General features: G+C 41.1%; 1 protein-coding gene across 1 annotated transcript in view; it reads right to left on the bottom strand.

The window, feature by feature from the left end:
- The window catches only part of DSCAM (DS cell adhesion molecule), a 310,241-nt gene that overhangs the window by 25,661 nt on the left and 258,172 nt on the right, over positions 1 to 26,408 (bottom strand). Inside the window, exons 23-27 of the mRNA XM_041734699.1 lie at positions 25,907 to 26,095; positions 24,403 to 24,693; positions 20,798 to 20,974; positions 8,930 to 8,960; positions 1,743 to 1,858 (exon numbers count right to left, since the gene is read on the bottom strand). Coding sequence (XP_041590633.1) covers positions 1,743 to 1,858; positions 8,930 to 8,960; positions 20,798 to 20,974; positions 24,403 to 24,693; positions 25,907 to 26,095 — 804 coding nt within the window. The remainder of the gene's footprint in view (positions 1 to 1,742; positions 1,859 to 8,929; positions 8,961 to 20,797; positions 20,975 to 24,402; positions 24,694 to 25,906; positions 26,096 to 26,408) is intronic.

The following is a 26,408-nucleotide window of genomic DNA, read 5'->3' as shown; positions in this document are numbered from 1 at the left end:
ATGCACCTCTGGCTAAGGGCAGTGACTATGGACAGAGGATGGGCAGACCTTTCTCTGGTCTTAGGTCAACAATGACTACCTATCTATTTTAACCACTGGAGGTACAATAATGAACAAGCCTGATGAGGAATGTTTACTAAATGTTGAAACTATATTATAAGGGCAAAGGAATTATGTTTTAATTTTTGAAGTAGTATTTCAAAGGAAGTTTTGGTTTTAATGCCCAACCTATTGAGTTTAATAAAAGAGATGCCAGCTATACTACTGAAAGATAATGATTATTAAAAATGAAGCATGGTGCTTTTGTCCTGATGTGAGCCAGCTAATAAAATCTTGTATATTTTAGGAGTGAGTCCTCGGACAACACGGGTAGTATTTAATCAAATTGGTTGATCGAGGGCCACACTGGGCTTGACCAACCTTCTCCAAGTGCTATTATGCTTGGACCAAACTTGAATCCAGCAAGACCATCCCAGGCCTTAGGACTTTGAAGCCTTTAAGTCAAGATGTCTCTGCTGTTCTATTAGAACATAATCATGCAGGGTGGGGGCAAGGAGCAATACAGATGTTTTGCCAATTTGGCCATTTACCACTTTTTTTTCTGGCAGGAGGTTTCTAGTTGCCAGTGTCGTTGCCAGAAGTTGGGTAGTTTTAGCCAAACCACAGGATAGGGTTGCCCTGGGACCAAGTGCCAGCAAACGCCTTCCAGAACAAATGCAGAGCAAAGTTTGTAAAGGGCCAAATTGGCAACCTGCCTCAGATTCTGTTTCCATGGATACTGGAAAGCTGAGTGATATTTCTAAGGTGAGGGCTTCTGGGAAGTAGCTTATTGATATGGAAGCAGGTGGTGACAGTTACAGGAAACTAAGCTGGTGGCTGGGTGGGGGCCCTACCTTGGTTCTGCTCTAGTCTATGTGACCTGCAAGCTATGTAACTTCTCAATGCCCCAATTACAAAGTAGTATCTTTTTCCTATGTTGCTTGGGTGGGTTGAACGAAATGATGCACATAACGTGCTTTAAAAAGTAGGTGACATTAAAGAGCCCTCAGTAAACATTAGCTATTCTTCTGATCATTATCGCAATGGAAATATAAAGTATCTGATTCTGGAATAAATAGACCTGTGTCAGAAGGCAGTGTGGAATGGTGGATTTTGAATGGAAAGGGCTGGAAGGAATCAAGACAATGGGATTCTGGATAAACCAGCCAAAAAGCTCTCTGGGTAGAACAGGGATCTTGGTGTTTCCCAAAGCACTGCCAAGGAACCCATTCCAGGGTGTCTATAGGATGCTGGGGGATGCAGAAAAGGCAGCCTGTGCAAAGACACTTGTTTGTTAACTGCTAGGTAGAGTTTAAATGTTTGCTTTAATGAAGGCCTTTCTGGAGCTGAAGAAGAAAGCACTGAGTGGATTTCCAAGATGGGGCTTTAGTGTATGGCCCTTCTAGGTTTATTAGATTACAGGTGTTTGTTCTTTGGAGAGGCACCAATAATCTCCCCAGAAAAGATCCAGCATGGATCAAAGTTGGTGAACTCCTGTCTTAGGTGACCTTGGAAGCACATATAATTTCATTCTCCCCCCACCCCACATTTGCTGGTATTCATTATTCTCCTCAATAACAATTATCTACCTTTCTACCTTTGCTTGTGTAGCACTCAAGATGTTCCCATGTCTAAAGGGGTTTGGGCTGAGAGGACATGGCTGTAGCAGCCACATTGTGTGAAGCCATAACAGGGTACCTTACCTATGGTCTCCATTGTGTCTCTCTCTTCAATCAAAAGCTGAGCCCTGGGTATGTCAATGTGCATTCTCAAGGTTTGTTGTTGCTTGCTCAAGGTATCCGAAGTCCGGGTATTCTTACTGGGAATAAAATAGAGGGGATGCATGAGCAAATGCAGTTCAGAGTCACATTATGCCAACACGTGCTTGTGTATCAACTGGGTTTAGTACCTAATTATTTGAATGCCTTGTGAGCAGGCAAGGGGGAAAAAGCAAGGAAGGAAAAGGGGAAAAGGAGAAGAAAAAAATATTTTTCCTTCATTCAAATGATATTTACTAATATTAGGTTTCAGCAGTAAGTTGTGAGGTTCACAGAAAGAAAACTGTAGATAGACATTGGTTCTATATTGATAGAACCTTTGGAATTTCCCCTTTTCTGTGTAAAGCTAAGTAAAATAAAAAAAAAGTGGTCTCTAAACCCAACAACACTTTTGTTTGTCAGATATGAGATATTCCAGTGATGGCAAGGGAGGAAGCATGTGTGCTGGCTGCTAAATGGGTGGGGTTTCTACTAATGGATTTGTATTTATATCTGGTGTCATTTTATTTTTGTTCTGGTAACAAATCATAAACCTTGTTAACTTCCTTGACACTAGTTTATCCTGATATCACATTTTAGAATTAAAAGAAAAACCCAACTACTGTAAGAATTTGTGTACCAGAAAATTACTCTTAGAGCAAGCTGTCTTCTAGAAGTAAATGAAAATAGGTAGTAAAACGGCATGGGATCATCAAATTCAGTTACAGCTGATAGCAAATAAAAAAATCTGCGTGTTTCACAAAAACTCAAAAAAAAAGTCAATAAAGGCTTTAATTAGAAATCTACATTGCAGAAGTGATTGTTCAGTCTTTGCACAGTTGTAAGAACTGAGATGATTTCAAAATATGTACAGTTGACCCTTGAACATCAAGGGTTTGAACTGTATGGGTCCACTTACATGTGGATTTTCCTTGATAAATACAGTCTAGTACTGTAATATTTTCCCTTCTGTATGATCTTCTTTTGTTTTTCCGTATGATCTTCTTAATAAGGTTTTCTTTTCTCTAGCTTATTATATTGTAAAAATGCAGCATATAAATAATAGAATATGCAAAATATGTGTTCATTGATTGTTTATGTTAAGGGTCAGGCTTCTGGGCAACAGTAGACTATTAGCAGTTGAATTTTGGGGAAATCAAAAGTTGCATGTGGATTTTCGACTGTATGTAGAGCTCAATATCCTTAATGATTACATTGTACAATGTAAGTTCTATTGTTCAAAGGTCAGCATTATATGAAAATAACTTCTAATGAGCAACAAAGATTCAGAATAATACATCAGTGTGATAAACTATGGCATCCATAAATCCAGCTCAATAATTGACAAAATCTACTTTGAGAAAGATTTCTGGAGCCTACTTCACTCAATGATTTTCCTCTGTGTTTGTTACTTTTAGTAGAGAACAACAAAGAGGGTATCTATTCTGGATCTTAAATATTTTTCTTCCCAACTAAGCATTCACTAGGAGTCCTAGATCCTTTCTTGTTGATGAGGATTCATCTACTCTTGAACCCTGTAGCTGACAGAATGTTAATAATCTGAAGGTCAAGTTCACTCAAGAACCCCTGTAGATATTTGCATGTTGAAGTCTGTGTTAATATTCTGAATATTTTGTAATTGCCCTTCCTTCATTTGAGTATAAACAAAACAACCCACAAAAACAACAGCTTCTGAAAGGTGCACCATTCCTACTTAGGACTTGATCTTGAACCAGATTTCTTGCTCTGCAGATGAGTAACTGGGTTATGTAGCTAGATCATGCTAATTATGCAGAGCCCAAATTCAAACGCTTGGCCTGAATTTTTCACATGAACTACATACTTTTAAAAATTATTTACTTATCTATGTTTTCACTTTATTTGTGTGTGTTTTTTAAAGCAAAAATTCAAATACTTGTATAAAATGAAGAACATTTTGATGACTTGGGGGCTGCAGTTATGTCATGTTTAGACAAGCTCTATTTCCACAAAAACAGATGGGGAACTACTCCTCTGTGAGTATCCGAAAGGTCTGTTTAGAAACTCCACTAGGGACTTGAGCTTGTCCTTGCACCAAAAATAGAAACGTGAGCTAGTTCCTTCTGCTCATCATGAATAGTTATGAGGCAGTCAGCGGCTGCTCTATTAAACACTATGAACCCAAGTGCAAACTATACTTAACAATAAGGGGTCCACTGTCAAACTGACACAGGAAGCATGCTAAATAGCTACTGTGCACCACTGCCATTGGCATGAGGACTTAGAATATGATGGAACTTCATTAACAAAGACAATGAAAGCTGGAGGTAAAACTTTACTTCCTCCTTGAAGGATTGCATGCTGTCAAGCCCTACAGTGGGAAGGCAAGAATGTGGCCCAACAAACCTTGAGATTCAGGAGCTAATTGTTCCCTTCTCCCTTGGCACTTGCTGTTCTCTTTGCTTAGAAGAAATGTTCCCTAGCCCTATCCCAGTGGCCATGTGACTGGCTCCCTCCCTGGCTTCAGGGCTTGATGCAGGTGGAGTCTTTTCAATGGAGCCAGGTTGGCCCAGCTATGGGCACTGCTGATGTTCCCCTCCCCATCCTCTGGTGAATTTTGTTTCCTCAGCACTTAATACTCAAGCATATGTTTAATGGACTTATCTTGTTTGTGATTGGTCTCTTCCACTGGAATAGGAATTATATAAGGAATAGTTCCTCCTGTTTTGTACCCTCTATATCCCTGGAATTAGAGCAGTATGTGACTGAAGTAGGAGCTAAATAAATATTTGTTAAAGCTTGTTGAATAAATCATGTTGTTTTGGGGGTACAGTGGTAGTGAGTGACATGTCCCAGAGGCACTAATACTCTTCTCATTTTAAAAGATTACTAGGTCTCAACTTTCTTAATGAGGCTGCCATATTCTATAATCTATTGTTATAGGAAGGCTGATTCTCTAAAATTATAACAATTGGTCATTAAAGCAGCAGCTAACCTTCAAAAAAAAAACTAGTTGAAGAAACCTCTTTTGTGAAAAGGTTCTGTATATTTTCACCATACAAAATTGCATCTTTTATATAAGGGAGCATGTTAAATATGTTAGTTATTATTGAAATATAATCTTCTGCCATCCATTTGCCATCTGGTTGTCTGATTATAATGACAGAAAGCTGACCCTCATTCACAGAGGATGGTATTTCCCAGCTTAGTCGATAAATTACTTGCAGTTGTTAAAACTCCTTAAAGTCTTAGTATTTCCTTAAGCTTTGTGGGGAGAAAAAACTAATGAAAAAGTGTGTACACCATCTACCTTCCGAAATGTGCTATGAAGCCTTCCTTAAGTTCAGAATAATTGTAGGGTTATCAGGACCATATTTCATTATAATAGCTGAGTGGGTTTTTTTTTCTATATGTCTAAAGATATGAACATCAAAAAAAGCTAAACTTATCTAAATTCTCAATTTGACCCTTCTTCATCCTTTTCCACTTATAGCTAGCTCTAAATAATATTGGTCTTTGGATATTAACCATGCATTGGCTAGTGCCTTAAAGCAGGCTAGTCTTACTCTTATATAGCTGGTATATTTTTAAAAATTATTTTCACCTAATCATAAAAAAGGAAAATCCTTTCTATCTGGTCATGGTGGGTGAAGTCTCTTTTCTCTCTCTCTCTCTCTCTCTCTCTCTGTGGGGGGTGATTTGCTTGGGTAAAATAGATGAGTGGGCAGAAGCACGAAGCCCAGCGAAGGGAGATGACACCGTGTGGGGGTACCCTGGCACCAGCTTATCTGTGTTTGTCCTACAGTAGCATCTGCCTTTCTGGCCCTAGAACAGCTAATCCCAGTAAAGTATGCAGATACTTTTTTGTGGAATGTGGTTGGAAAATAACGTTACCTTCACCAAGATCACAGAATGATAAAGCTAGGAACAATTTCAAATTATTATTTTTAAATGAGAAAAGTAGGGGAGTGCTTGGGTGGTTTAGCTGCTTAAGCACCTGACTCTTGATATCAGCTCCGGTCATGATCTCAGGATTCTGAGATCAAGCCCCCATCAGTCTCTGTACTTAGCATGGAGTCTGCTTAAGACACTCTCTCCTCCCTTGGCCCCTCATCCCACTCAGGCTCTAGAGTGTGCACTCTCTCTTTCAAAAATAAGTAAATAAATCAAAAAAAAAAAAAAAGAGAGAGAGAGAAAAGTAGGGCATACAGAGGGAAAATGACTTGCCCAAGATCACAAAACCAGCTGGGGGCAACTTGAAGCCTACAACATAGACTTGCAGTTCTCTGTGCTCTTACTGCACCAGGCTGCTAAGTCCTCAACTTCCCTTGCAAGCAGCAGCGAAGGTGAGAGATAGTAGTTCTGTAGCCTTCTCTGTACCAGTGGATATATGACTTGCTTAGGTTTTCCAAGCCACATTTGAAATATGGTTGGCCCTTAGATCTCCAGGAAGGAGACGGAGTCTTTGGTTGTTAGGCTCTGTTAACCAAAATCAGATTGAACTGACCCTTCATGATTAAAAGCATTGCTTTTATTTCTAAATTAATCCATAAAAATCCACCTATTTGAGAAGCTTGGAAATTCTCTTCCTTTTCAATCACTGTATCCTCTGGAGGAAAACCACCTCAACTACCTTAAGTGGGAGTAATTACTAGCTTTAATGTTCCTAATTTCATGTTGGCAACTGTTAACCTCAAATACCACTATTAATGCCTGCTTTCCTCAACAGGTGGTCTTTCAAGCACAGTGATTGGCCTATTAATGTAGAAGATATTTTTGATGTCTCGCTTGGGGCTAATGAGAAGGGGGAGGGATGCATTCTAGGACATCAGAGAAGCTAATATGAACTCATCCTAACCGAACAAATGTTGATTATGTCAGAAAACACAGATTCCAGTGTCACGAGCTTTGAGCAGAGGCATAATCTCTGAAGGAAGTAGCCAGAAGATCTCTGAGATGGCTGCGGGACCCAGGCTGGGTACAAACCAGTGAAGCAGACTGGAGTGGGTATGGGGATGGTGACTTTTTATACAGAGCAAAAAAACCTACCATTTACTTTGATGTGGATGGAACTGGAGGGTATTATGCTGAATGAAATAAGTCAGTCAGAGAAAGACAATTATCATATGGTTTCACTCATATGCGGAATATAAGAAAGAGTGTAGAGGACCACAAGGAGGGAGAGGAAACTGAATGGGAGAAAATCAGAGAAGGAGCTAAACCATGAGAGACTCTTAATTCTGGGGTTGCTGAAGGAGCGATGGGTGGGGGGATGGGGTAACTGGGTGATGACATTAAGGAGGGCATGTGATGGGATGAGCATTGGGTGTTCATCACACAACTGTGAATTGTTGAAAACTACATCTGAAACTAACGATGTACTATATATTGGTTAAATGAATTTAAATTAAAAAAATTCACACCCAGTTTAAAGGGAGCACTTCATGTAGCTCCAGACAGCCGTAATCTCTAGACTGTGCCCAGTACGGCCAGAGCATTTTCAAGAGAAGAAAGAAAGCCACAATTTTATATGAAATCTCTTGATTTCATGAATCATATGAATTCATATTTTTACGTCAATATTAGAAAAGTCATTTTGTTTCGAAGTTATTATAAATTGAAAGACTCCGGTTTGTTTTTTGTTTTCCAAATATTTGCCAGATTTGCTCTGCACAGGTGCACATGTGTCTGGATACCTTCCATGTGACCACAGAAATGTCCTAATACTTGCTTAGCAAATAAGTACAGATTTGCATTAGAGCATGGATTCAATCTTCTATAAAAATATAGATTTTTATATTCTTCTCATGCAAGTTTGACCTAGAAGAATGTGGCTAAGTTCCTATTATGGAAGATATATTTTACAGGCTATTTGCATTTCTGAGTTCTCTCTTGGCTCTAGATTCCTGCTACCAGCTATTCGACACTTGGAAAGCATCCCAAATTCAACATGACCCATACAAGTCTTTTCATTTCCATCAGCATTCCCTTTTCCCTGTCCTCCAAAAAAAATAATAATAATAATAAAAGTCTGTACCCTGCATCTACCCTCCTAATTCCTAATCCTAGCAAATGACACTTATGTTTATTTAATTGCTCACTCCAAATTTTTTAGAGTAATCTTGAGTTCTCCATATCCATTACCTATAGTACACATAGTTTTAAAACATACTATTGCAAACAAAGATGTCTGTGGAAAATGTAATTCATGGGCCAATGGCAATTGATCTCTGTCTTAGGTCTTCAAAGATACTGGTGATATGGGTTATGGGCTCTTTGTGAATAATAAATGAGCACCAATTTTATACGCAAAGATGGGGAAGGAAGTTAAATCCAACTGTGGTGGGGTAGGGAGTAGGCCACATACCCATCTTCTTTTTCCCCTACAGTAAATATCCTAAAATGGCAATACTGTCAGGATTCTTGACATTTTCTTAATCTGATTTCCAGACTCTGATTATCTTTTTTCACTTTCGGTTTAATCATTACAATATAAAAGGCTTAAACTGCAAATACTTAAATGTCTTCTACAGCCTTGAAAATTCACTTACTTACTCAACTACCACAACTTACTTATTCATCTACTATAGTTCTGGTATTTTTAACATGAGGACAACATATCAGGCTATGACCTCTAAGACCAGACAGTGAATAGATAATTGTAGCAGAAATTGGTGAGTGCTCTAGTGGAGGGGTGCTCAGGATGCCATGGCTGCTGAGGACAAGGGGAATCTTTCTTGATCATCCCATCTCTTTGGAAGAGCACAGTACACAGTGCATTTCCTTTTCTGATTTTCTTTTCACTTGCCTAACTCTGCTAAAGTGGAAGTCTCAACCTCAAAAGTGGTATACTTGGGTGGAAACAAAACCAAAGCTATTTACTTATAATGTGCTTTTGTATTCCCAGCTTTATGGGAAACATTCCACCGGTTGAGTCTGATTGACAAGAAAACAATCTATGGCATGTACAGAAGTATATTATTTGCTATCTATATATCCTATTAGGCATAACATGGATATTTGGTACACAGAATGAAATTTATGTGTCAAAAATAAAATGTGCTATCAATTTCAGACAATCATTTAAAAAAACATCAAAGCAAGTTGGAAATTATCCTTTTAAACATGATATATAAGATAGGTTTTGTTCTTACCTCATGAGCATTTCAGCTAAACTCTTTGCATCTGGGGAAAAAAAGTTAATATTAGTACATGATAAACAACTCATTAACATTCACTTAGGCATTTATGACAAATATTCTACAGAGTCAGATGACAATAACCACTTTAAAATGTAATTATCATTCCACATATCGCTACTAATAACCAAAAGTTTAGTGGATTCCCTAATTCTTCTACACATATGTATGTGATATTCATGCAATAATGTTGTATATATGCAATCATATGTCATATATATATATATATATGGTGTGTGTGTGTGTGTGTGTGTGTATTACAAAAAGAGCATAACTCTCTGGGACCATAACATTTGTCAGACATCTGTTAAAGTCTTCTTACAGTGTATTTATTTGCCAATTTTTGAAAACCCAATTTTATTTTCAGTAGTCAGAAAATTAACATTTTGAAAGTAGTTTATTTATGTAGTATACATTCTACTTGTTTTGTTATCAAAATATCAAAATTTAAAAACTTATGACACATAGATGACTTTAAGAAAGCATTATTACAGAGCTCTGAGTCCCCTAGGTTGATCAAAGAATTGTACAAATGACATATCATTGTGTCTCGAAACTCAGATGCTTGTTTCAAACCCCAAAGTAAAAATTTTCTTTATATATATTTTTTGTCTCTGAAAACATTGTTTATCAAGTCTTGGTTACCACTCCTGACAAAAGAAATTCTGCCTAAAAATGATGTAGGAAAGAAGTCTACATTTTTGGTGACATTGCTTTGAAATTCTCATCTCCCTTAAAACATAATTTGTTTTTCTTTTTACACATTTTGTCCTGGCAAAAAAAATGAATGTTTTCTTTCTTAGAATACAAAAGCCTTCTTTTTGCTTCCCCCCCCCCACTGCTTTCTAAAAAATCTTGATGTTAAATGTAGTATTCAATGAACAGAACTTTCTGGAAATGGATTCAGCTATGTGGCTGGCTTACTATAGTGGAGAAAAGAGTATGTTGGAGCATTTTCATCTCATCTTTCATCTTTTAGAGGCTGACATTTAAGTGCAATCATTGTCAAGCCGGGGAGCGGCATGGTATTACTGAGGTGCTCGGGCAGTCACAGGGATAACCACCCATGGGCTGGCATCTCTGTAAGCCGAAGTTCAGTTATTCAAATCAGCCATGCCAGCTCCTACTGGTAACCTCACACATTCTGTGCACAGATGGGTTCAGTCTGGGAAACGAAAACAGCTCCTTTCTACCCCACTCATATGGTGAAGCAAAGAAAGCAAAACAACATTTAACTTCCTAGTTCAAGTCTTTCTCTCCAAAGACCAAGCAGATATGAATTTCTTCTCTTCCTGAATGATTTAACACTTGCAAAGTAAATATATATATAAAGTCAAAAGCGTGGGATTAATTAGCTCTATGTAACAGCCAAGCAGTGGCTAACTCAACGGTCTAAAAAAGAGGGGGAAATTTAAGGAGTACACACTGTACTTCAGCCCATGATTGGAAGGTAACTCAGTCCCCAATGTCTTCAGAATGGACCTGGTTTCCTCGTTTTGCTCATTATCATCACACTTTTTCTGTTCCTGAAGTCAGCACAGTTTTCTGTTCTGTGATTTTTTTTTCATATCCATGTGCTAAGGAATTGCAGCATCCAACAAGTGAGGACAGAGCTCCCCTCAAATACCGGCATGCTCTAACAGCACGTTCTTTTCGTCTACAATTAGCAGGCATCTTCGCTGTGGTTAAGCTGGTCTACAGCTGTGGGCACCCTGAGCCATTTTGGTCCACACTTCCCTATGCTTATCATCTTACAATAGATCCTTTTCTCTTTCTATCTAGTTACTATGTCCTCCTCCTGATGTCATCTGAAATTGTGAGAAAAATGATATTAATTGAAATTCACTTCTGTGAATTCTCCTTTGAGAATCGCTGGTGGAGTTTTACAGCACAAGTGGCACCAGGGACTATGTGTGAATGTCTTCTGGGAGCAGACACGAGGTGGGCTGCAGTCACAATGGAACATGTACTAGGAATCCGAATTGTGCCAGTCTCTACCTGGGAATTATTATGCCTTCTTTCAGAAATCAGGAAATTGGGACCCAGATATGTTCAGTAATTTCTTACAGCTGAGCAGGAATTCATAACCAATGTCTGTTGGTTCAAACTTCTTTTCCATTACTACTTTTAAGGTTCTGTATACATAGAGTGGGATTTGTGTCATATCTTCAGGGACATAGGGGTACAGACACCTGGTACCTGCTGACTGAGGGAGATAATCCCAGGATCACCTGTTTCAGGACGAGTCAATCTGGAAATATCCAAGATTGCCCTCACCTTAAAAGGAGCATGGGACTTGGGGAGCATAGACTCCAATGGTAAGAGAGCTCCATGACACAAAATTAGTGTGTCCTGTAATTTGAGCTCCTTTAGGAAATATGGAGTAGGTCAGTTTGACTGGAGAGAGGTTTCCAGGAAAGGTTGTGATTAGGGTTGGTCAAGGCATACAGAGCTAAGAAGGTGTGACTTTGGGTTACTGGCCATAATATGGACCAAGAGGAGAGGAGGAGGGCAGAGGTAGTGGTGGGTGGGTGTAGGTGCTGTGTACTAGCATCAATCCATCCAGAGTACATGGAATGGGGGCTGGGGACAAGGACTTGGTGGTGAAGGTGAGAGGCTGGGATGGTTGGCTGCAGTGAAGAGGGGGACAGAGAGTGTTTGATGCTATAACAGATTGATGGTATCTGCAAGAATCAGGACCCACTGGGTATGGAGGGGACCAGCAGAGGGGCTGCAGGGAGTCCAGAAAAATGGCAAGATTTAGGATATTAAGGGCTGGGTATGGTAACCCAAATGACAAACACAGGAGTCTGGAAGGACACGGAAGCAGCAATGTGGGTGGAGCCAAGGTACTTGGCTTCAAACCTACTGCGGTGCTCCACCATATTAATATAGGCTGGGGGACATGAGGTGAGGCTGTTCAAGGCAGATTTGGAATCAAGTTTAAGAGAGATGTCAGGACTGAGATGGGGTCCAGGGTCTTCTTCATATTCATGTAGGGACAGTGAAAAGAGATGACAAAATCTCGGATACACTTTTGTTTAGTGGTGAGAAGAGAATCTGGGGCAAGTGAAGAACATTTTTAAAATCATGAAATCATAGAATCTTAAGAGCATTAAAGACTCTTAAAACCATCCCTGCAGTAAATGTTTGTCTCCATGCTACAGTGTCTTGGGCAGATGTTAAAATGAGCTGGGCTACTTAGCGCTCTGGGGAGAGGGGGGTCCATGCTGTCGCTACCACATAGCACCTCTCACTCTCAGGTCTGATTCGATGTCAAGTCTGTTGATATGTCACCTCAACACGTCCCCATGGGACCTTTGCTCTTTTCTTTCTCCTCAGTTCGAATCAAATTACCAGTCAGCAGCCCCCTCCCTGGCCTCCCCACCTCCAATGTGTCAGTCCTGTAAGTGACATCCACCTGCGGGAAGGGTGATGGATCTGAAACACACCCCTCACTGTGTCACAACTGTGCTTTGAAACTCTCGGAGGGACCTCCCTGCCAACAGGACTCAGCACAGAGCAAGAGCCTGCTCATGCTGATCCCAAGCTGTCTTTCCAGCCCTCCTGCCCCTCATGTCTTGCCTCCAGCCCTCTCTGAGGTTCTTGCTATTGCATTCTCTGTAGACCCCATGATAGGGCTCCTTTGTTGCTTCAGCGTACGCAGATGCGACTTGCCCTGTGCACTCTCCCAAGCCCCGCCAGGTGAAGTTGGTGCTTTGGTTCCCTGGACTTCGCACATCTCTGCACAGCATCCAGCATAGCCTTTCCCACTTCCCATGGTGGTTTTCTGTCCCCATGTCCTCTCTCCACTGGCCTGAGCCATCTGCCTCCCCAGCTTCAGCCCAATCTCTGCTCCATATGGAGGTCACACAAGCTTTTCTTGGGGATACATTTAATTGTGGGAAACATCTCTCTGCTCTTGTGCTGAAATCCCTTGCTGTAATTTCTACCTGGACATAACGAGGACACCTGGAGTCATTCATAGGCCATGAGAATATCTCCATGCAGCTGCCTGCCACCTGTTTCTTTTCCAAGTTGAAGTTTCTAATTTTCTCAATCCCTCCTCAGATGGCATAATTTCTAGGTAATTCTCTATCTGGGACTCTTCTATGAAAGACCTGTGATTTCTTATTGTCCTTTATTAAATGAGGCCGAGCACAGAAACTGGTCATTTTTTGATATTCTCTTTCTTGCACACCCGTGAGGACACAATGCTCATTATGTGTGTTGCAAATGAATTTTTACAACTTATATAGAAGATCTTACAATTATCCCTATTACATTTTATCTCTTTGGTTCCAGCCTTTCAAAAGCTCTTCAAATTTGGATTCTTCCCACTAATACATTAGCTTTCACCCTTGGAGTTGTGCCACTTCCAAAATGGCTCAGCCTGCTCTGACTTTAGCCTCAGCCTGTTATCCCATAATCAGTCAGCCCTGTCCAAAGGGAAGTGAGATTTGTCTGGGCCTTTGCTCATCCCTATAATTTCCCGATTGCTGACAAAGCATCCTTTCTATAACCTAAACTACTTTATCTCAATCTGTAACTTCCAGAATTTATTGTTTTTGAAAATGGGTATGGAGTGTAACTATTTTCCTATACCTTTAATTTGATTGTTCAAAGATTATCCACAAATATTTTTGGGATTATATCCAGAACATCTTTGTCCAGAATCCTAAGACATCATCATTTGGGGTCTAGGAACCAGTACCATGTGATATCCTTCCTAATATTTCCTGTGGGGGGAAACAAAATCTTCCCCTTTAGTGTATTATCGTAGCATTTATTGGTGCCCATAGTATGGTGTTTATCATTTAGAATTTGTGTAACAGTTAGTTGTAAATATGCCTTCCTCCTCACTAGCAAGAGATCAGAACGATTATTTTATGCAACATCCCATCTTTTGCTCCCATAATGACTGGAACATAGTAGGCTTTGAAAGAATAAGTAAATTTAAATGATCAAGGGCTCTGGTTATTTTCTTAAGCTCTTCCTTCCTTCTTTCCTTCTTTCCTTCTTTCCTTCTTTCCTTCTTTCCTTCCTTCCTTCCTTCCTTCCTTCCTTCCTTCCTTCCTTCCTTCCTTCCTTCTCTCCCTGCTTTCTTTCCCTCCCTCTCTCCCCTCTCCTATCCTCCTTCCTGCTCCCTCTCTGTCCTTTCCTTCCTTTTTTATAATTCTTGTTCCACATTTTATGATTTGAATAGCACTTCTCCTGGTGCACATCAAAGCAAAGCAGACATTGAGTCGTTCTTTCTACCTGCCATCTGTTAATATGAGAACATCATCTCAAGGCTTGTTCTTGCTAAACAGCCTCTTGTGTTGCCTGTCACATTTTTTCCCCACAAATTTCAGCTCAATCTGAGATTTAGACTTTGTGACACCTTTCCTAAAGCCCTTTGCTACTCCTACATATACATCCCTGGCTCTGTGTTTCCCCGTTAATCTTGGGAGTGATAGAGAAATAGTGCCAGGATATTTGGAAGGAAGGGGTTTCAAAAAATAACATTTGCTAACACACTGAATTGCAAAGTGCCCTAGAAAATGGTAACTGGAAGGAGAATTTGGTGATCAGAAGGTAACTGGTCATCTGCCTTCAGGAGAGCATTTGGTGGGTGGGGGTGGAAGTGAGACTGTGAGGATTCAGGATCCAGTGAGAACTGATGCAGCTGAGTATGGAAGAGTCTTTCAATAATCCAGTGAGGCGAAGCAGTAGAGAAAAGGGCGGTAGGTAGAAAATATGCAAACAAGAAAGAATCTATATTTTTTAATATTATGGGGAAGGCAGATATATCAAATATAGAGATAAAAATGAATAAACCAAACATGTTCCATTGGAAAAAATAAAATTATGAAGTAGTTATCGATTCTGTGTTAATATATTCTTCTGACTCCATGCTTCATTGACAACCCTTTCAAAGCCAACAATATTGATGGGATGTCCTGTTTCTTTATCTGGGAGTCCCAAGTCTTAGGCAGTTTCATGGAAAGAGAACAGGGTACAGCAGCAGTGATCAGAGCTCTTTCTCTAGCTTTGTCTTGATATGTGATTTTTGGATAAGTTCCCTTCAGTTTTCATGTCAGCAAAGCAGGGGATAATATATATATCAAGTTTATAATCTACCTGTTTGCATGGCTATGGAGAGACTAACACAAGGCAGCATAGAGTAAAGCATTATGAAAGAGGAGGGCAGTGCAAAAGTAGAAGATATGAATCCTCTGTTGATTACTGCATGGTATAGTGGGCTCTTGGGAAGAGGCACCCCTGTTGGGTAACTAATATTATGGCGTGGTCTTGCCCAGTTCCCATGTTCTTTTTGTGGATCACTCTTCCCATCCTGGAAGAGTCTCATCCACCAGGCAGTGCTATCACGGTGTGTCAGGGGAGCACAAAGCAAATCTCAAGAACAGCTGCTGTGCCAACTGAGAATCTGAGCTGCTTCCCATTTTGCGTGCCCAAATGTTTCATTAAAAAAGAGAAATCTCATTCATAGCCACATGACTACACTTTCATTTCTGAAGTTTCTAGTTAGGTAAAGTGGAATATGTTTAGGTTAATACTTCTGTTGGGCAGCTACCTGCACATACCCACAAAAACAAACGAACGAACAAACAAACAAAAAAACAGTTTGGGAGTAGCAGATTTTGCCTAGCTTTACTATCTATCAAGTGTTCTTTGCAAGCTGCCTCACAACAATCCCTGCTTTTCTGTGGAATTGAAATGGGACTCGTAAAGTAGCTATTTTTGTGAGGGTTATGAGCCTGCATTTATGTTTTTACCAGATGACAAATAGGATTTCCAATCATCAGCATGCTATGAAAGCTGATCCTAAAACTATGACTAAATAAATATTCACAAAAGAAAATCATATATACTTGCAATCTGAGAAAAATGCAAGTACAAATATGGACCAAGTAGAACACCCAGGCAGGACAAAGCACCAGGGCTGATGCCAACTCTCTCCCTCCGGACACTTTGTCCTCACTCTTTGTCCTTTGCTCCACTGGCTGCCCTTGGCTTGGCCCTGCCACCATCCTAATGTTCCTTTGCTCTCCACTCTTTGATATGGAGGCCCCTTTTACTCAATTCTTCCATTGCAAATTTGGAATTTTGAAAGAATAGTTTTATTAAGAAATTAAGGTTTGAAAAAGAAAAAAAAAAGAAAGGAGGGAAGGAAAGAGGAAGGGAAAGAAGGAAAGAAAGAAGGAAGGAAACAAAGTATAGAAATAAGGTTTCAGAGCATATGCTTATGATCTCCAATAAACCACAATTTGGGCATTTATTAGCTTGATTAAGAAGTCTCTACACTATTCTTCCTTTAGATTATTAAAGAGCAAGCTAATATTTAGTCCTACAAATAAGGAAAGCTTTTAGCTCATTTGCAGAAGAGATGAATGGGATGTTAGAGCTCAGTAGATGATGATCATCCCTCATAGCCTGCCCCTTCTTCTGTGCCCTTGTAGAACCATGAGGCCACATGCTCTCTGGGAATGGCCTTCTGTAACTGATTTGTTTTTATAATATTAACACATTTCAAAGCATGCTTAAAATAACCCTGCTTCTGTTCACGGGAAGAAAGGCATTTTGCCACAGAAGCATGGTCAAATTTTATATCATCCATTGATTTTTATCTTTAGCTTATTTGAAGTGCCAGAAGTAGCTTCTAGGCTTGGCATGCCAGTTGACCCAACTGGCTGGTGCCAATATTGCACCTTCTTGGGTAGACTCACACTAAAGAAGGAAGTTTTTAGTGATACTGGCATTGATTACTTGACATGGGAATCAAAATTTGTGGTTTTTATAAGGTTGGGGCTCCTGAGATCATGGACCCAGCCAGGGATTTGTTCTGTAACCTTGCACTTTAAAGGATTTAGAAGTGGAGAAAAATCAGGGCATGATTACAAGCAAAATGTGACTTCTGGACTCCTGGATAAGGTTATAGATTTTTTAAAAAACATACCACTTGCAGACAATTTAGACTTTAGGAGGTCGCTATGCTCTAAAATTAGTAAAGTTCTCAGGAAGGAAGAAATATAAGTTGCTAAATTGCTTGAGTCTCATATTCTTTCCTTCCTTCTTTTCTTCCTTCCTCCCTCCCTTCTTCCCTCCCTCCTTTTTCCTTCTTTTCTTAATTTTTACATAAAAGAATGTTATGTTATATTCACCTAACTAGATTGCTTGTCTACATGGTAAAACATATCTTGCTTATAAACATTTAGTAGTTTCTAGCAATCAAACAAGGTCAACAATATGAAATTGACCTTAAATAGCAACTCTAACAGTGTCCATTAGAACCCCCACAATGTTTTTCTATAATCCAAATTTTATTTCCAGTTTTGATCCTCATCGGTGGTTGTTCAAGCAACATTGACATATTATTAGAAAGGTCCTTATTTGGGGCAATAAAAATATTGTATGAAGCAACTCTTCCTGTTGAATCTGTAAATATATTTGAACTCATTCTAATCCAGGCACAGGATCTGTATCTTATGTGGGTCAGGTTGTAACTAGGTGATTCTACTGCTGGGTTCTGTTTAATAGGTAGGCACCTACTACATTAAGCTCTGGCTACAGTTTTCCTCTATGAGTGAGTTGTAAACATTTTTTTGTCATTAATTAACATTTTGGGGGCTCTGCTGGACTACAAGAGAAAGGCAAGATCTGGCCTTGTGTGGAGGTTCCTCAAAGAGTTAAAACTAGAACTGCCCTACAACCCAGCAATTGCATTGCTGGGGATTTACCCCAAAGATACAGATGCAGTGAAACAGCAGGACACCTGCACCCCAATGTTTATAGCAGCAAAGTCCACAATAGCCAAACTGTGGAAGGAGCCTCGGTGTCCTTTTACAGATGACAGATGACTGGATAAAGAAGATGTGGTCTATGTATACAGTGGAATATTCCTCAGCCATTAGAAATGACAAATACCCACCATTTGCTTCGATGTGGGTAGATCTGGAGGGTATTATGCTGAGTGAAGTAAGTCAGTCATAGAAGGACAAACATTATATGGTCTCATTCATTTGGGGAATATAAAAAATAGTGAAAGGGATTATAGGGGAAAGGAGAGAAAATGAGTGGGAAATATCATAGAGGAAGACAGAACATGAGAGACTCCTAACTCTGGGAAATGAACGAGGGGTGGTGGAAGGGGAGGTGGGCAGGGGGATGGGGTGACTGAGTGATGGGCACTGAGGGGGCACTTGATGGGATGAGCACTGGGTGTTATGCTATATGTTGGCAAATTGAACTCCAATAAAAAATATATATTAAAAAAAACTGTTATACCCAGCACATGACAGGTGATCAACAATGGCTTGTTGAATTAAATTTACTTCTGTGATCCATCCACATTAAAACTTGCTGTTAGAAAGAGAGTGGAATTGGGTTCATGGTCCTTTGCATTCTTGCTGCATTTGTCCAACCTTTACAAAGCACGTACAAAATGCAAGACTGCAGACACTACTGTACTCCGGCAAGGTACTTCCCTGGAACTCTTTGCTCCCTGGCATCTTGCATAAATATGCCCCCTTTCTCACAGTACTTGTTTTCTTCCTCTTGAAACCTTTGTGCCAGATCTGTCTTTCCTCATGCACCAAGAAAACAAAACTGTTTCTGGGGAGGGAAAGGCCCTGCTCTCTGATGTGATGTATTGCTTTCTTTATCAAGATCCACCCTGAAATACTGGTGACTAGGAGTAGAGATGCCCACAGTGATAATGCCAGTCCCAGGATATTTTCTGGCCAGAGCCCTTGCAAAGCAACCACTGAATCACCCGGCATTGTTAAGAACGACAAGAAAGGGTCCATGGGCCTGCCATTGGTCCAGCGCATTATGTTGGTAAGAACAGCATCTTTAGCATCTTTAGAGGCTGAGGTGCTTAAGTTATAAGTAGAGTAGGGAAAATCAAACAATAGCTGGGAAGGAAGGAGTAAGCAATAGGGCCAGGGTGAGGGGAGGAACGGTGAATTTGGCAGAAGGTAGTAGAATGCTAGGAAGGAGTGCCTTCATGTTTAATGCATTTGCTGCCAAACCTTTGTGATCAAATGGAAATGATTAATAAAAAATTACTGTTGATTTTATACGATGTTTTATGAACAATGGATAGCCTTTGAAATGCAGCTAGTTAGATCTGGCTGTCTAAACGCAATAAGGACAGCCCCTTGCTGGGTCCATCAGTTATTGGCTCCTCAATAATATTGCCCCTTGCCCTAAAGACCTGGATGTGGGATTTTGTTGTCCCTGAAAGAGTTATAAGGACATCCTTTGGTCCTTATAGTGATGAGCACTTGTGGATGTAATCCCACACAATTCACTTTATGTTGGATTTCTCAACTTATTAAGCAATATGTTGCTTTTTCATAGCTCTTAGACGGCCTCCCCTTCTCTCCCCAGTTTGGATTAATTGCTCCCTCCTTTGTGCTTATGTAGGATTTGTTTGAAGCCCTATTTTAGCATTCATGACATTTTTGTTCTTTTCCTGGTAGATGCTCATGTGTCTGCCTCCTACACTAAACCTAAAGTTCAGAAGGTTCTTTTTCTTCATTTTGATACATCAGGCACTAAGCATAATGCTTAGAATATATAGGATTTACTAAGGTAAGTCTGCAAAACTAAATAAGTGGTTAATGTGATTTAGGAAGGATATTTCAATGAGATCGATGGCTCATCTGAATTATGGGGCTGCAGGAGATTTGAATGGAAGGGCTATTAACGTGTACAGATGGAGCATGATGTACTTCAAATATTTTAATTTGTCAGCGAAGTGGAAGCAAATTGATAGGAAAATGTGTTAGGGCCACATAAAGAGAAATGCTTCCCATAAGTGCACACAGGAGAAAGTATCACCATGTTCTGCTGCTCTAATCAGATTATAGCCAACTGAAGTGTTTGCAGAAGATGCCAATGTTTCAACATCCCCACAATGTCTGGGGCATATCACAGATAAGTACTGGGGACAGGGCTTTCAAACTTGTTCCTAAGATGTAACTCTGAGGAATATGCAGGATGCTGCATGACATTACTCCACACTGGACTGATTAAATGCGAACATTGTGTTCGTGCATTTTATCAAAAATGTGGCTTGGTTAAATATCCTGACGGTGAAAAGGAAAAGACTTAAAAATACTCTACCTGCATTGAGTTTCATGTTGGAAAGAGCTCATTTTCCTCACACTGCAGGGCAAGGGCAAAGGCAAGGAAAGGCTCTAGCCAGAAGCTGGAAATAGCTTTGTCACCAGGACCTCACAGAGCTGGACGTTATAATAATGGTGTCTGCTCACAATGGCTCTCGTCTGGCCTAGGCTCTTGTCTTCCATGGTTTTTTTTATGGTTTGAGTGAAACTCTTACACTGGGCTTCAGCTCAAATTTCTAATTTGGGAAAGTGTGTGTTTTCTGTCTCACAATGCTTTACCATAGCCCTCAATTTCCGCTTCCCGGCAATAAAATAGTTCTCATTGCCACAGCAAATGTGATAGATCTTTTTAAAGGAAGTCATAATTGATGGCATTGCTGGAATGGTTAGAATTAAAGCGAGGGGGGTTGAAAAACCCATGAGAAAGTAATCTTCTTTGCCAACGATGTCTAGGATTAGGAGACCTGTGTGAGGTTGACCCTCACTCAATTTCTGATGGTGTTGAGTAGTAGCATCTGTGTGACTCTTCCCCTAAGGCTCTGTGACCCTGATGAAGGCACAGCACAGAGTCAGGCAGCTGGGAGACCTGGCCTGGAGAGTAAAAGCCCTTCTCTTGGGGGTTAGCTCCCACCAGGCTGGCTGTCCAGCAATGGTGGCACGAGCAGTTGACTGTGGGGCCACTACTCACCTCTCAGCCTCTTCAGTCTCTGCTCCCGCCTCCTCCTCCGTACCACGAGCAGGAGCACAAACAGCAGCAAGACCCCCACCAGGATGCAGGAGATGGTCACCAGCATCTTGAGCCCTTCGTTGGTTGTCAGCCCTTCTTCACTTTGGACAACTGACTTAATGAGTGGAGGGATTGTACCTGAAAGCAGGGCCATGGTGTTAGATGACTATTAATGAAGACAGCATGGTGGAGGTTTTAGGGATGACGGTTACAAGAGGCACATTGTGTGATCCAAGGGTGTCCAGGGTGATGAGCAATGAGAGGAGTTCTTTATCTAGGTCCTTGCTAATTTATTTATTTTCTCACACCCCTCCTCTGCCCAACTTGCAACTTACTTGACAGCGCATCAAATCACGATCTGCACAAAGGGTGAAGCCCATTTCTTTGAAAGGGACTCATTTTGCAATATACTGCTGGGTGCAGGCACTTGAAAGCACAATGTCCAGGCTAGTGCTTAAAAAAGCCACATGCATTTAGCTGGAATTGTCACCTATAGTACAACTTATAGAGGCTACTTGAAAAACCTGCACATCAAAGAAGGAACAGTAGGTCTGGCAAGTGGACAGGAGTCTGCAGGGAGACTGTTCCAGATACACTGGTTTAAAGAAGCCTAACGTCCCTTTCTGTTTGGTTATTCACTTGCTTTTTATCTACTTTAGAAACTCTCATTTTAGGGTGTAAAGACTGAAGATAAATTTTCGAAAAGGAAACATCTAGGTCTCCAAAGCACACTCCTTAATGATCAAGCATTATTATACAGTGTTATGAAATTCAGATTATTTAGAATCATAAGGAAATACCTAAGTAGACTGGACTCTGAGCTATATTTGAAGCTGCTGTCTATGCAGAGGCTGAATATAATGGGCACAGAGATTCAAACATGCATCCACACTTTTATGGGGCACGCATATTGGCACCTTCCATTATGTAAGAAGCTCCATCTCACTATATTTTTCATGTAAAACAAGGGCCAGGAAGTCAGTGGTTTAGGAAAAATAATGCAAAAATAATCCAATTTCCCCCCTGAGCAAAAATGGTCTTTATCCTGCAGTTAGTAAGTAGAGCAGGGATAATAGAATCCCAGTGCCCTATGTTATCTGCCCAGGCCAAGAAAAGTGTTCTTTGAACTGTGCAGTGTTTTCAGCTGGAAAGCATGTCTGTGGTTGCTCAGAACCCCCATAAGGGGATACAGGTGAAGCTGGTCTGCAAAACCAAGGCAACACAAGGATGCATGCAAACATTTTGCCAAGGAAATGGCAGAAGAAAGAGTCAAAATAAAGACACAGAAGAATCTGAGACCTGACTGGTATAGGTGTGAGGCTGTCAATGTTTGTTTCTCCCAAAATGAAAGAAAAAACTTGAGTCAGATATGACAAAAGAGATATTAAAGCTATATATCTATGAGATCAGTTCCAAGAAATCCACAGTCCCTTTCAATGAAAATGCAAATATGTATTTTTATATCCTAGTGTAATAAAATTATTTCAGATTTCAGAAATTTAAATGTAGCTCACAAAACTTTTGCATGATTATAACCTAAAATCCAGGATAAAATGAGAGCATCATTTTTTTCTTTTTCTTTTTTTTTTAGAAGACAAGCACTTAAATTCTGCAGAGTGCTTTGTAAGTTTGAATTACAGTTTCAAATTTTGCCCGTGAGTGATTTCTCATTAAAAGATTAGCATGACCATATCATCAATATGCACAGTGAAGCCCGGTGCTCTGGCACCTACACAGATTATAGAGAAGCTACATGCCAGCATGTGATTATTGTAAGTCAATTAATGTAAGCCAATAAGCTGAAGTAAGAAATATGCTTTCTGCCCGAATATGTACCTGCTAGCAGAGGACTTTGGGGGAACTCTTAAATGCAAAGTAAAGTTTGGTAAATCAAAGTCCTTTATTTCATAAGATCAAAGAATTAAACCATGTTGGTGGAGAAAGCCACGGGGAAGGGCTGCTCTGACTATGGTTGGTTCTTCGGGATGGGACACCATTGAATGACATTACTTGCAACTGAGGGCTAGAAAGTTAGAGGTGGCCCACGAAGAGCATCAGCTCTTGAGCAGAAGGGTTACAGTCCAGTTGCTGAGCTAGCCATACCAGAGCCATGGCACAGAGTACACTGCAGTTGCAGAACCCCAGGCTGGAGTAACCAATACCAGGAAGGCTTCCACCTAAGGCTCTTCCTACTTTCAAGTGCCCCAGGCCTGAAATGCTGGAGGCCAGATAGGGTGTTGGCTGGGGAAGACTTTGTGGTGACATGGCCCTGGGTAGGAAACTTGGGGGTGGGTTTCCATTGTGCCAGAGCAGAAAGAACTCATTCTGGGTCATCCATGACAATCTAGGAGAAAATGACCAAATGAGGATCCCACTCCACATCACCTGGTTAGCTTCCTTTGGTTGTTTTTCTGAGAGTTCTTGGGTTCATGGATATTTTTGTTAGGATTGTAAAACCTGTGCTCCAAGGAAGTTCTTGCTGGAGCTTTAATTAAGCAAGATCCCAAGTACACACAGGCAGAAGAGGGAAGACCCTTTAGCCTGCCTACTGATGAATAAAGTATGGGCGGTGTTTGCTCAGGTACACACTTCCTGGGCTAAGCCATCCAACACTGTGGTCTGACCTGATCAGTGGCATTGGCCAGAAGACTCGGAAGGGTGAGGGGATGCTAAGCCAGGAGCTCCCAATATCCTGATGAACTGTAGTGGGTCTTACCTTGTGTTTGAGCAGCTAACTCAATCACTGCTTTTCCCTGAGTCAAAGTCACTGCAAAGCTGTAGAAATCAGCACCAACATGCTGCTATTTGAGACTTTCTAAAGTTCCCTAACTGCATAACCATCAATGACCCACTATCTTTCACCTTCACTGGGCTGGACATTTGTTCAGATATCAATAAGTAGCCTTTGATACAAGTTGTAGAATAAAAAAGGATAAAAATTTGTATCATTTATTTTTGGTTCACTAAACATCACAAGATACCTTGCCTGGTTTTCAGAAAGTCCATGCAAATTGCATGTGCGTGTGTGTGTGGGGGGTGGGACACATGCTAATATCCTATGATATACCGCTTTCATCAGTGCCTACATTTCTGCTTAGGGACTGCCATAAGCTCCATTACCATGAAGACTGTTTTGGCACATGCAGTCTAAGGGCTAAATGAGAGCAAAGGCGGAGTTATGTGGGTTGGGATGGGGTGGGGAATGGGTAGGGAGACAACAAAAGCAGTGTTAGCACATAGTCATTGACAAATGCACAGAAGCACATGTTTGGTAAGTGAAGGTAAAGAATCCTTCAGCCCAAAGAGAAACCACTTCTGCACCAAGATTCCCTAAGGAGATTCCCATTAGCCCTCAGTTCCGTATTTCTGGAACAGAGCCATGGTCTCGGGAACGCAGTGAACTAGGGAGCCCCACAGGGAGCCAACTGAATGGCCCCGAAGCCTAAAGAGATCTGTGGGCACTGGTCACTCTGTGCCAAGGATGAATGTTGCATGGGAAAGGGACAGTAAGCACATGCACATGTCCTGTGACACAAAGAGGAGGGCCATAAAGCCAGCCAGCTTACTGCCATCGTAGTTCAGCGTGGCGAAGTTGGCCTGCTTCTCTGCACAGCCGGCACTGTTGCACACCCTCATCTGTAGCTCATACCACGTGGCTTCTTGCAGGTCGTACAAAATGTATGACTTGGAAAGAGAGGTCCGCTGAGCTGTGGTCCAGACTGTGGTCCCAAAGGGTCTGTACTCCAGTGTGAAGGAGGTGATGGGACAGCCGCCATCATTCCAGCCAATGAGGTTCAGCCTCACGCGCGTGGTGTTAATGCTGGCAAAGAGTTCTTGCTCCTTTGAAAATTGGGGCTCTGTAGGAGAGTGCACAGTGGAGGTCAGCTCATGGGATACACAAATGAAGGCCATCTGCATAGTCACACATTTCCCCTTTGGCTGCTTTCCCCACCTGGGTAAGGAGCTCAGTCCAAGTCTTGGTCATAGACAACTCCCAATTTGTCCACTATTTATTGGGACCTATAAACCAATGGGCAATCTCCAACTATCTCCCTACGTAGGTACTAGAGGGAAAACTGGGTGGGTAGAGGCTATCTTTGTGTACGTCAGAGCTCTTGAAGAACAGTGCTACTCTCACGTATGCATTTCCTTGAGTGGTTCTGAAGGAACCAGGGCTGTGTGCTGAGCTGACCTGTTTCCACTCTGGGGTGAAAGGACCTGACTCAAGAATAGTCTAGTTGGATTTGGGAAGTACCAACAGGTGTCCCTTGCTATCTAAGCAATTCCTACTAGAACCCAGGGATCTAGTGGACATATTTCTGCATAAATCCCTCATCCTCTGAAGCCTTGCTGAATCTTATCCAAAACTCAGGTGCCAGGTCCAAGTAGCACCTTTGCCTTCCCATCTCTCGCTCCTTTGCTGCTATCCAGTGTGGCTCCATGCACTCGATAAGAGTCAAATGTGAGGGGAAGTTCCAAAAACCCTATCTTCACTGCCTCACTCACTCTTCTGTGCCACTGTACTCCTCCCCTTACTGGTGTCCCCAGACTACAATTTCACTGCTGAGCACCGATCCCTCCATCCCCAGGGGTTCATCCCCTCAAAGATTCATGTTTCAGATTAAAAACCAATTCACATTAAAAGCCAACAGTCTAATTCAGTCACTTCTCACCTGAAAAGTGGGGCCTTGGAGGCAAAATGCAAGTTATGGATAGAGGGGGCATCAGGCGATGGAGAGGGGGAAGATCACAGTAGAAGAAGGTGAGGGGTAAATGTCATATTTCATGGTAACTCAGCTGGGGCACTCTATGTTGGCACTGAAACCCTTGATTTACAAATGACACTTGTCTTTTTCACGGCAGGTGAGATAACGAAGGAAGGGAATCAGGATATTCTGTGAAGACGGGCCATTCCTCTCATTGCACCGCAACACTTCCAAACCCGTTTTGGGAATAACAAAGTTCAAACTCACAAACAAACATGCAAATATAATGACATCTTCTGTGGTTCCAGTCCCCAAATTAAATCTGGAAAGTAGAGGAAATGTAGACACCAGGAAGCACACATACCTTTCCCCAATGTTTTCGCTTCTATGATTTCACTTATGCGTCCCGGTCCCACTCCATTTTGGGCAGTAAGAGTGAACTTATACCAAGTACCACACTTCAGATTTTCCAAGCGGTAAGAACGTTCACTTGGGCTGATTGGAAAACTTCCCCACTGCTCACTGTTATCCTCGGAGTACTGCAATATGTATCCTACAGAGCACAAGACATATTCGAAAGAGTCTTATTTCCTTTCTACTAGAAGTTGGTGGACGTTTGTATTTTGTAGGGGATGAGAGTTCTCAGCACTCATGCATCTTTGGAAGAGAACAGTTGAAGTCTCCCTGATGCCAGGAAATTGAACCCAGGCTGGGAGGAGCGCTATGATGATGTTTTGATTAGTATTTAGGCCACACCAGACATTAGTATGGTGTATTGCTAATTGGTGTGGTGAAAATAAAACCACTTTCTCCCCATTTCCTTTTAAAAGGTGTAGCAAGCAGCAGGGAATGGACACTAAGTCTCC

Source organism: Vulpes lagopus, chromosome 20 (genome assembly GCF_018345385.1).
Source record: "Vulpes lagopus strain Blue_001 chromosome 20, ASM1834538v1, whole genome shotgun sequence".
Lineage (NCBI taxonomy): Eukaryota > Metazoa > Chordata > Mammalia > Carnivora > Canidae > Vulpes > Vulpes lagopus.
This window is presented reverse-complemented; position numbering and strand designations above follow the sequence as displayed.